The following is an 11,355-nucleotide window of genomic DNA, read 5'->3' on the forward strand; positions in this document are numbered from 1 at the left end:
GTCACCTGCAGAGCAGCCCTCAGCCTCCTCCAGAGGGGCAGAGCCTTGCAGGAGGGGATTGTAACAGGAGCCCTGTCGGGCGCCTACGTGATCAGGGACTGTTCCAAGTCCTCAATCACTAATAACCCATTTCTGCTTTTGCCTGAATTTTCTACCTGCCCAATGCTCATTTTCAGTCATCACACTTGTGGAGAACACCTCGCTCAAGAGGGTGGTAGCGTCCACTTTTTAGTTTGCTAGGGGTTACTCAAACTTATGGGCTGCAAAATTCAGTGGCTACTACTTTTTGTGAGTTTCAGTGTCCTGTATGTACAAGCAAAGTGGATTTGTAATTAAGTTTGTAATTAAGTTTTTTTTAGTTTTAAAAAGTAAACTCCAAACTGGCAACATAGAAAAGCTTTGTATCAGAGTTGCAGTATTGCTGGTAGTAAACACTAAAAGAATCAGAAATAGACTAAAACTCAGAAGCTTACTTTGTTATTGGGATTTTTATGTATTGACTTACATTGATCTCTCTTTTTGTAAGTTTTTTTGTATATAAATATTTATTGTTGCTCAAATTCCAGGGATTTAGAATTGAGAACTGAGAAACCTTAAGGAGTATTTTGTACATGTGGAAATGATGGACTCTTTCTGTGGGTGAAAATTTAGGAGACCTACACAAAATCATGTATGTCCCTTTGTGGGTGCTCACATATGAAATTACAAACATCCCTCAGTGTTTCTACTTTCAATGTTTTCTACCTCTCAATCTCATCCTGCATCAATGGAGATTACTGTGAGAACTAGGTGCCTTCACTTTAATAAAACCTAAACACTTAGCTCTGCCTTTTGGGAATGTTTGCACACAGCAGGATGTTTGCAGACAAGCTGTGGGGGTTTGCATCAGTAAATCAGTAAGTGATATGTATGAGAGAAAGCTCTTTCAAAGCCTGACAGCAAAATGCATTTATAAGATGCTGTTGTGAATTACACTCACAGCTCACGGCATATGGTTTCCCTCCAGCTAAAAAAGCTGCTGGGTAAGAGAGAAAACTTCATTGCAAAACATGGAAATGCAAAACAAGGGCAAAGAAAAAGGGGCACAGGACAGAGGTCAGATTTCCCCTTTAAAAATAGGGCTAAGGAAAGCTTAGATGAAAGATTAGTAAGGCTGGAGGGAATGCCACGGAAAAAATGTCATCAGGCATCTGACCCTCTGTGCCTTCACCGAAGTCTGCATCTGTGGGGGAGTGGCAGCCACAGTCTCCATTGGAATTACACTCTTCTTTGGGTCTAAAATAAGGTTTTTGACCTAGATACTATGTTCTTATAAAAACACAAGATACCAAATGTGCTACAGTGTGTGCATGTATATCTGTATCTACATGAGTATCACAGCATGAGACCCAGAAGCTATTAGTCTATAAATTATTCCATCTGCATGGCTGATTTCTCATGTGGCTGTTCCTAGATATCACAAGCCACAGATATTCTCCCCACCACCAGCAGTAAGGGCTTCTGTAATTTTTACAGGAACAATGATTCAGTGGCACTGGAAATGAAGAAAACTGTTGAAAAAGGACGGACATTCCATGCTGTGCACATCGAGGTGTGCAAATGGTTTGAGATGCTTCATTTCAGTCCAGAAAATAGTGAAAGGTTCTATCACACACACTCAATCAGCTCAGACTGATCAGAGGAAGTTTTTCCTCCTTCTAGTGCTGTTGGAACTGGTTCTAGGGGCCATACTTGGTGCATTTCTTTTCCACAGGAAAGATCTTATGGCAGAGAGCTATAAAAATAAACACAAAAATACCTGGAAACTGGAATTCAACAGCTGCTCAGGAGCTGTTTTACTGCTCTTTCTAGTCCACTAGCACACTGGAGTAGGTGAGTATCAAGGAGTAAGACCTCTCCCACCAGCTGAGCCAACAAACTTTTCATTTGGGGTCTCTTTCAGTTTTAACTACATTTGTATTCAGTTAACTTTGTCACAGCTTCAGGGCTTTGAGAGAAGGAAAAATCTGGAATTGGCTTTTGGACCAGATTTGCAGGCTGGCTGAGCAAAGCATGACTCCCCTTTGAGAAAAAAGTAATTGTGCTGTTGTGGGAGTTGCTTTTGCCCATCATGTTCCATCCTGTCAGTTCAGTACCTGGAGTAAATGTGTCTGCAGTTAATGTCTATATACACAGAGCTAAGATTTTTACATAAATCTGTAGGTAAAGGGAATATTTGTCCATGGTTGACTGCAATCTCCTCTTGGCACCTATGACCAAAATTAGGGAGTTATTCTGGGCCTGCAAAGACATGACGAATGTATTTTAATACAGACCCATCTCAGGAAGCATCATGCTACTACTGAACAATGCTTTCAATGCTTCCTAAAACCACCATTTGAGCCTACAGAGAATTAAATTAGTACAGAACTTTTTGTCATAATCACTTGATCAAAATAACTTGCTGGAGCCATCACATATAAGGACAACTGCCCTAGGAAGTAGATCACATGCTATTTTCAATTAGTAACAGGGCCAGGGAGAGCAAATTATGTAAGAACTATTTCCTAATCTCCAGGGAAGGGAGAGCAGTGACTGCATTGATCATTGCTGTAAATGGACTCCCTTCTTGCTGCACAGTCTGTACATTTTGGGACCATGGAGAGGGCACGTGGAGGGGCTCTAAACTCTGAAATGAGTTATCCAACCATGCTTCCACCTTCTGGCAGAAAAAACACACACACTGACCTACTGACAAGTTATCATATTTGTGACAGCCTTTCCTGAAACAGACAATCCTGTGGTAAACTTCATGAAGCAATTTTTTAGGACGGTTGATTTTTTTTTTTTTTTTTTTAGAATTTTCTTAGACTCTGTCATATTTGGCTTTCTGTTCAGCAGCCCTTCAACATTACTCCCGGAGTTCTGATGTCCTGAATTAACCTCCACCTAGCACTAAGAGAAAGCAGGGCATGCAATATCTCAGTATTATGACATCTAACACCACCATGGCTAAGTGCAGCAGAGACCACAGGTTATTTTGTCACTTTGAACTGAAAATACACATAAAAACACTTGTCCAACCAGCAGAGAGGGTTGTGGATGTGGTTGGTGTTCAGAAGAGGGTGTTCTAAGCCATGTGGGTGTAAGGCATCCCCCATCACCTAAGTCTAGGTCTCACTGACTCCTGTGAAGATGCTGACAGCAATACCAGCAATACCAGCAATGGATGAAGGAAGTCAGAAAGAAACACTCCCTTTGGTGTGGGCTGCATATTTTAGGGTCTGAGAGGTTTCCAAGCAGAAATTTATCTTCAGACTTCTTGAATGCAGAGTAACTTTCTGTCCCTCCAGCATCCCAGGAAGTGGTGAAGATTAACAGAAATTTTCACCAAAGCATGCTTGCTAAATGGCTTCCTAAGGCATCACATCCTGTTGGACACACAACTGGACTTTTACTTTAATTCACTCTCTTCTCTAAGCTGCTTCATCTTGGCTGAACATCTGCTAGTTCGGTGAGCTCTAGAAGCTAAGACGACACCAAAAAATAAATTCCAGAAATGGGAATTCTTGGAGTTTCCTAAATCTACATGTCTTTTGTTGAACACTTTGTAGAATATTCAGAAACACTGTCTTATTTACTTAAAAAGTGCTTTTTTGCCCATAGGTACAAATATCACTGATGCAACCAATCATTCATCTAACAGCATGGAGCTGCTGGAGGAAATGAGAATAAGCTTGTATAAAAAGGATGAAGATGATTTACTATTGATTTGAACAGGAGTGCAGCTTTCTGTTTCTTCTCATTAGAGGAGAGCAACAATTTAATTGTGAGTTGATTGAAACATTCAGCCATGAAATAAAATATATTGATAAATATACCAATATATCAATATATCAATATAAAAATAAAACAAGTAAAATTATCAGGTTCTAAAAAATAACCAAAAATGGCAGTAGAACCTTTTTTCAATGGCATTATTTTATTTTTATCAATGCATGAAGCAGATAATAGACTACAGAAGGGTGCACTCTTCTCTGCTCAGGGTAACCTGAGCCTAATGTACTCCCTTATTTATGGGGAAGAGCATCTGAGTATCACATGCAAATAATAATGGAACATAACTCTCTCCTTGGCTTCTTACAAACCTACCCACTGTAGAAACCCCTTAAACAGCAACTGAACAAATTGTACAGTAGTCCTGCATTCTTATCCTTATGGTGCTCAGAAAAAGGGAGGCACAGGAATGTGTCTATGATGAGAGCTGGGAGTACAAGCTGCCATTACAATCAATGGAATTTGATTTATGTTCACCTTTTATCTCACATTTTATTGCTGCTTATGGCTCAATTTGCATACACACACAGGTGACCACGGCCACTGGGATCCTGTAGGGTGGCCATCCATTTCCTAGCTGCTATTCCACGGTGTTGCAGGCCTCCCACGGGTCCTGGGTCATATCTGTCAGCACAAGATGGGTGTTCTGTGTATCTCAGGGCATCTTACGTGGCACTAGGGCACCTATGTTTAGGCAATTGCTGGCAGGTCAGCTGAGCAGCAGCAGATTGGGCAGCTCTGACTTTAATGCGCGGCTGACTCGGCGGGAGCGGGAACACCGAGTTCACTGGCACATCCTTCCAGCTGGGTATCTGGTTCCTAACCCAGAGATCTTCTGGGACTGTGTAAAGACCATCAGGATCTCTGCAGGCTTGCAAAGTCACCAGCATTCTCAATGGACTAACATGGACATTCATCTCAGGCCACTCCTCTCGTCCCTACCGCTGTAAACACCGGCAGCTCTTCCAAGCAAAGGAGCAAAACCTCCCGGTGCCATAAAGTGAACGATGGTGGAATGATGGAAAATGGCTTCAACTATCCATTCTCTAACAGCAGTGAAAAAGAGAAACCTTTGTTTGAAGCCTTTACTAGAAGGGGCTGTTTCTCAGTCACACAGCTCCTCAGGCTCAAGAGATAAAACTGCTTGTAGTGGGACTAAGAAAACTCTAATTACAACTGAAGTTAACAATCCTATTCGCTTGTCTTGTCTGTCATTTTACAGACATTTTACATTTTTGCATTCAAGACAAAGTCACTTTAGTGCCTGACTAAGAACAAATTTTTTTCCTCCTTTTTCATTCTAGAGCAATTATTAAACTAGGACCTCCAATTTACTGGAACCTCTGCATCTCCATAAATGATAAGTCTAGTATTCATCCCTATCCTAAGGGAAATTTCCCCAGGTAATTTATTTTCCAACTTGATTTGCTCTTCCCCTTGAAGGAACACTCTGGATGTCCCCGACGAAACATTGAAATACATTCCATGACTTATTTTCCGAGGACTATTGATGTATTAGGCAGCTACAAACGTTTTCACAACTGAAGCCCCCCCAGATCTCTCTGCTATTGTTTGGTTATGCAACCACCTTGTTTGGTAGTCCCCTGAAATGAATATGAAAAAGCTCATTCAATTTTTCATGGAACAGAGGGGTACTGTAGCATGGTTGGTTTTTTTAGAGCTCTCTTAAAGTGATATATTTAGGAGGTATGAGGGGAAAGAACTGGGTAGGCCTTTATTTATCTTCCCAACAGGTGCAGTATAGGGAGGCACAAAGACTCTGTTTGCTAAATTCAGTTTTGTCAAGTACAAAGCGCTCTCTTATCTGCTGAAAGGCTGTTCCCTGCTTTCCTCCTAAACTCAATGAGCTTCTCAATTTAGTGTGACAATATTAAATATTTTATTCTTGGGCACAGATGCACTGTTTTTCACAGTGCAGGGTGGACAAGCTTTTCAACTCAAGTACGAACAACAAGCAAGTAAGCTCAAGTACGAACAACAAGTAAGTTGTACGAACAACAAGTAGGAACAGCAAGTAAGCCAGATCAATCTTGCATAATCCTCCTTCAGCACTATTGAAGTCAATGCATTGTATGAGGAAAGAAGTTAGTGTAGTGCCTTCAATTTACACCATAATAAACCAAAACATAACAGCCCAAAGATAAATCATGGTGAATTTTCAGTCAAATTAATTTGATTCAAACTTAGCAGCGCTGGAGGGGGAAGGTCAAAGCATGAACCTGAGATGCTCTGGTATCTCAGAAGGAAGTGTGGGAGGCACACAGAGGAGTTAGCAATAGGAGGAAAAGGCAATCTAAGAACAAGCCGTGTCCCAGTGTAGCACACAGTCTGTGCAGGAGGAGCTGCTCCGTGGGGCGCAGGGCGAGAGCACAGCCCACCCTCGGGGATCTGATTACAGCTCTGGGGCGTGAGTTTGCTTTCCATTTGGGGACGGCTCAAAATTTATTAGCTGGAGGTGATGAAGAGAAACTTTCTGAAGAATTGAGGGGGAAAATGAGATAAGGGGTTAGGGTTTCACTCTTTCGTCATCCACCAAAACTCATTTACCTGCGATTTGAATAGGGAGCTTTGCAAATGACACACAGGGCCTGACTTTGAGTGTGGTTTGGCTCTGAGACTGAGAATGAAGGAAGTTAAAAATAATGGGAATGCATTCTGCAGTCAGTGCTGCAGAGGGGCCATGATGATGGCAGAAGATGGATGTCTGTGTGCTTTTCTTTTGCATCACCATGCAGCGAGGAGAGAGCAGCTGCACTGCCCATGTGGTGCCATATAAAATGGTTGTACAGGTTTCTTCATGGAAAGCACCAAACAGGGCTGAAAAGTGTTCACATGCTGGGATCTTGAATTTTCAGGAAAAATTTCCATCAGCAGTTTTAATTTTGACACAAGCCAAATCTGTATAGTGAAGCAGAATTCCCATTCATCTTCTTTTTTGCCTATCAAAAATTATCTAACCCTGAAAATATGATATTAAAAGAAATCTGACTTTAATTACCTCTTAACCTTCATACTTAGATTATTTTCTCACTGGAATGCTGCTTTACATATCTACTTATATGTTTTATATGACTAAGTGACTTGCTTGACAGTGACTGTTATCTTGACACACCAGACAGTTGCATTATTTAGAATATTGCAAATATAGTGCAAACATAATGATAGAAAAAAAATCTCACAATGAAAAAAAAAATTATGTTTAAAACCAAATATAAGTAAATGTTGTTTCTGCTGGGTGTCTTCATGGAGAGCAGTGTTGCCATATCTCCAAAGCAGTATTTATGTCTGTTTGCCTCCTTTCATAGATTGCTTCATGTTTTACAGATTGTTCTTCTAACAGACAGTATATGCAAGTAGTTTTCTTCACAACTTTTACATCTATGCTATTTGTAGATTGAATAAAATTTTACTGAAACTCTGTCTAAAGTAGGCACACTGATTTTAATTTTGATTCCTTGCCAAAATTTGGATGCTCCAGGCAGCATCATTCAAGCAGAGCTTGCAAAAACTTAGAAAATGAAGTTGGCGGGGAGTTGATAAATGCTTTGGCTCAAAATTTGGAACGGTAACTCGTGGACATGCATTATTTCCTAGATTGGGGAGAATAAATAGGGCAAATTTACAGAGCTGCCTACTGGGGACAGACTTGCACCTGTCTCTGTGGGATGATGCCCACAAATAGTTTGAAAAGGTTGCTCTTGAGAGACTTGGCACTTTTACAAAAGCGTGTCCAAATGCCATGGCCTGTGACAGCTTAAGAGGGCACCTAATTAATGAGCAGCTCTTATTATGAGTATTGGTTAAAGGAAAGGGGGGGAGAGGAAAGATTGACTGAGTGATTGCAATAAATTGCAGGAAGTAATTATATGAGGGAGGGTTATTTTGTTAGTCACCAGGAAAGCTAAAGGCTGTTAAATTTAAATGCACTGGTTTAGGCCTTTGGCAACCCAGTGACACCCTGGTCATCTACTGAGATCAGTTAACCCATTGATGCAAACTTCACCTTGCACACATATTTTGGGCCAGCTAAGACCAAGCTGTCCTACAACCATTGACCATCTACTACAGAGAAGCTACAGCTGATCTTATTCACAGGATTTGACTTTTTAGGAGTACCATGAAGGCCTTAAATAATTAGTCATGGAAGCCTGTTTCTGCAGTGACAAATTCCATCAGGCTGAAGCTCTCCAGCAACCCTCCCTAAGTTGAGTGATGTGTTTAATTTGATGATCCTATTTGTTAAGAGCTCTTTGTGAGGCTACACTGTCACCAAGTCAGGAATTTTCTCACTTTGTTAATCTAATAATCTTAGAATAGCTCAAAGAGCGCTTGGCCTTAAAAAAAAAAAAGCCTGTGAGCTCGTTATAGCAGTGTCTGTGAAAAATTAAGCTGCATACTTCAGGGACTGTAGTGATAAAAACCCACACATCTGAGATTTTCTAAATATTCAAGTGTTAGCCAGTTTCTGATTTCTCAACTACTTGCTTGTGTGTGCAGTTTTTAATTTGCAGGACCCATGGAAATGAGGAGTATGGGATAAGTCAAGTAGGTTGCTTCTGCTGGAAATGTCAGAAGAACCATGCTTAGGTGCCCATGTGATGCAGAAACCTTAAGCCTCTTTTTGCCCCTTCATTTTCTATTGCAGTCCTTCAACAAGCTTGCCAAAAGTTTCTCAGACAGTCCTTCCAGTGGTAAGTGGAGGGATTTCCAGAAGGAAGGACTTTCCAGAATTAGTCAGTCCAAGATTCAGCTTCATTGATTAATTTTCCTCAACCCTTGATGCTTTGGAACTGACCATGAGAACAGGCATTTGATGACCATGTGAGGCTCTGAATTCTTACTGGTAGAGCTGATATGAGTAGAGCTTGTACGAGTAGCAGTATTGTACTATTACTGGCACCAAATTCTCCTGCCACAAATACAGTAGGTTCTCACACTTACAATACAAGTACTGTCAACAGGTCAGGGGGGCTCTTATCAACAAAAAAATCTTTGGGAAGCAGCGAATCCCTGAAGTACAATAATATAAACCTGCTACTCCCCTGATCTCCTGGCTGCAAATAAACTGGGTGCAATAAAGAACAACCAGTGTACAACCCAATCATATAAGTTCTCCAGAGCTCTCTTCTCCTTGTGAATTCTATTAAGGCAGAATGCTTCAATAATTATTAGGTCCTGAATATTGACTCATTAAAAATCACCTTTGTTCCACTCTCAATATAATGGTTTCACTCTCAATATAATGTTGTTCAGAGCTGCTGAACTCATTTTGTAACACAAACACGGAGCTGCATTGGTAATCACTGCACTGGAAGAACATCTTTGAAACAATCTAATTTTAAACAGAATAAGAAACATGAGCCTCCAAACTAATTTTCTTCAAAGCACATATCTTTTGAAAGTGCATAAATATTTTAGGGTTGGGGTTTTTTTTTGAGTTGACAGGCACAGAATGCATTCTGATTAAAGTGTATAATACCCAGTCAAATAACAGATCAAATAAAAAGGACACTTAATACATGTGTAAATAATTTGAATTACAAATAAGACACTCTAGAAGGGGCTTGGCTCTAGGTTTGATATGGAGGATTAGGCTCTTGTATTAATACGTGCACTTGGTGTAGCTATTTTCAGAAGGAGACTTCATCTATCATTGTCCTCGAGCCCTGAGGAGGGCCAGTGAGGAAAGTGATCACACTGGTCTGTCAATACTGCTTATACTGCTTGCTTCAGACTCAGTCGTGCAAAAAGTTTAGTTTTCATGTGTCCCCCAAAAATGAGTAATGTTCCTGAGAGTTACTCTGCTCTTACCTTCCACAAAATCAGAAAATATTTCAAAAAAATAAATTTTGAAATTTATTTTTATTGAAATATAAAAAAATAAACTTTGTAAAATGTTTCTAAAGTTGTTCAAAGCAAATACTACTGACAAGTCAGTCTTAAATCAAACAATCCTATTCAAGCTACACACATCAGCCTGGAAGGTCTTTCAGGACTGATGGGAAATAAATGCTAATTAATGACTTCTATACTTTTCATACCTTAAAGATTAAATTCAGTTTTGCATTTGGGAATGCATTACTGAAGCTGTGTGTATAGCTTTCATTCACCAATATTTGAAAAGCACATACAGTCTGTATATTATGGCTTTACAAAAGCTCTTTATATAGTCAAAAAATCACCAAAAATTCTTACCAAAACATACAAATTTGAAAAAAAAAACCACAAGAAGAGCTATAGAAATAATGTAAATAGAAGAAGCTTATTTAACTTAAATTTTCAAAATTATTGAAAAATCAACATTAGCTTTTAAATAAATTATTAAATAATAGACCCTCAATATTTTTCACCTTTTTCCTCAGTCTCCAATGGACAATTCTGTCTCTTAGTAGCAGACTACATACTCTGTTTCTTTTCTATGAACTTAATAGCACCCCAGAAGGGGCCAATATTACTGACTGTAACTATCCTTCTGAAACATAAAATAACAATTTCTGTAATGTGGCAAAATACATTATTCCAGTTCAAGCTGTACAGAATAACTTACTACATTCTTCACTTATGCATTTAGATGTATAGAATGTATTTTCATCAGAACCATAAAACTGTTTCATCAGCACATCCTTCCGATTCAATAACTATTAGAAAACTGCATGAAAAACATATCAATGTCCTGACTTTTTAAATCTTAAGAAACGCCTTTTCCCTCTTTTCCAGAGTTTAGATAGCTTAGAAGAGAGAACCCACAAATTGCACTACAGGAATCCTGTAGTCTTTAATAAATGAATACAGCTTTTGCCCAGTCAAGTAGCTTCTCAATATCCATTCAAAGTCATGTTTGTGCTATAGCCCTGCCTGAAAGTCATTTCTTAGTCTAAAAATGACCAGTGATCTCTAAAGATTTAGTGATGTTATGTGGCTATTGTTCTTAATATCATCTGTAGCTGATGTCTGCAAGGTGGTCTCGAAGGTGTTTCGTGTGTGTGCGCACTCGTAATTCCTGTCAGTAAGAAACGCCCAGGTAATGTTCTGTCATGCTTACCATCCTTCTTGGTGGGTTCTGGCATTGTTACAAGGATTCTTTATTCCCAGAGAGTTTCAGCCTTTCAGATGCAGCCAGTAGTAGCCCCAAGTCCAGCGGAGAGTGTGTGAGATCAGTGTGACAAGCAGAGGGTAAGAAGAATTCCTCTGCTTTATATACTGCGCCTGAAATATCAATCAAAATAGCACCTCCTCTCTTTTCACTGCAAACACTTTGAAAATTGACAGTTATGGGAAACCCTTCACATCTGTTGTCTGCAGCCTCTGCTCCCTTGGCTTTTGGAAGGAATCTCTGCTGCATTGCATGGGGCTGATGAGAACATCTATAACTTTCTAAATTCAGCCGCACAGCTTGCTCTCTGTGTCCCTCTCTGTAACTTGCAGACACGTATGCACACGCAGACAGAGGCTGAAAAAGTGACTGCCATGCTGTTAAAGAGCCCCTCCTGCCTGCAAAACCTGTAGGAAATGCCTCTA

General features: G+C 39.9%; 1 protein-coding gene across 4 annotated transcripts in view; it reads right to left on the reverse strand.

The window, feature by feature from the left end:
• The window catches only part of MYBPC1 (myosin binding protein C1), a 73,231-nt gene extending 62,234 nt beyond the window's left edge, over window positions 1–10,997 (reverse strand). The window contains exon 1 of one of the 4 annotated variants that reach the window (XM_058804492.1): window positions 10,880–10,997. In XM_058804492.1, coding sequence (XP_058660475.1) covers window positions 10,880–10,904 — 25 coding nt within the window. In that variant the 5' untranslated portion in view covers window positions 10,905–10,997. The remainder of the gene's footprint in view (window positions 1–10,879) is intronic. The other 3 variants (XM_058804489.1, XM_058804491.1, XM_058804490.1) reach the window with 3 other exon arrangements.
• Window positions 10,998–11,355: the final 358 nt, after the last annotated feature.

Source organism: Ammospiza caudacuta, chromosome 5, assembly GCF_027887145.1.
Source record: "Ammospiza caudacuta isolate bAmmCau1 chromosome 5, bAmmCau1.pri, whole genome shotgun sequence".
Taxonomy (NCBI): Eukaryota; Metazoa; Chordata; class Aves; order Passeriformes; family Passerellidae; genus Ammospiza; species Ammospiza caudacuta.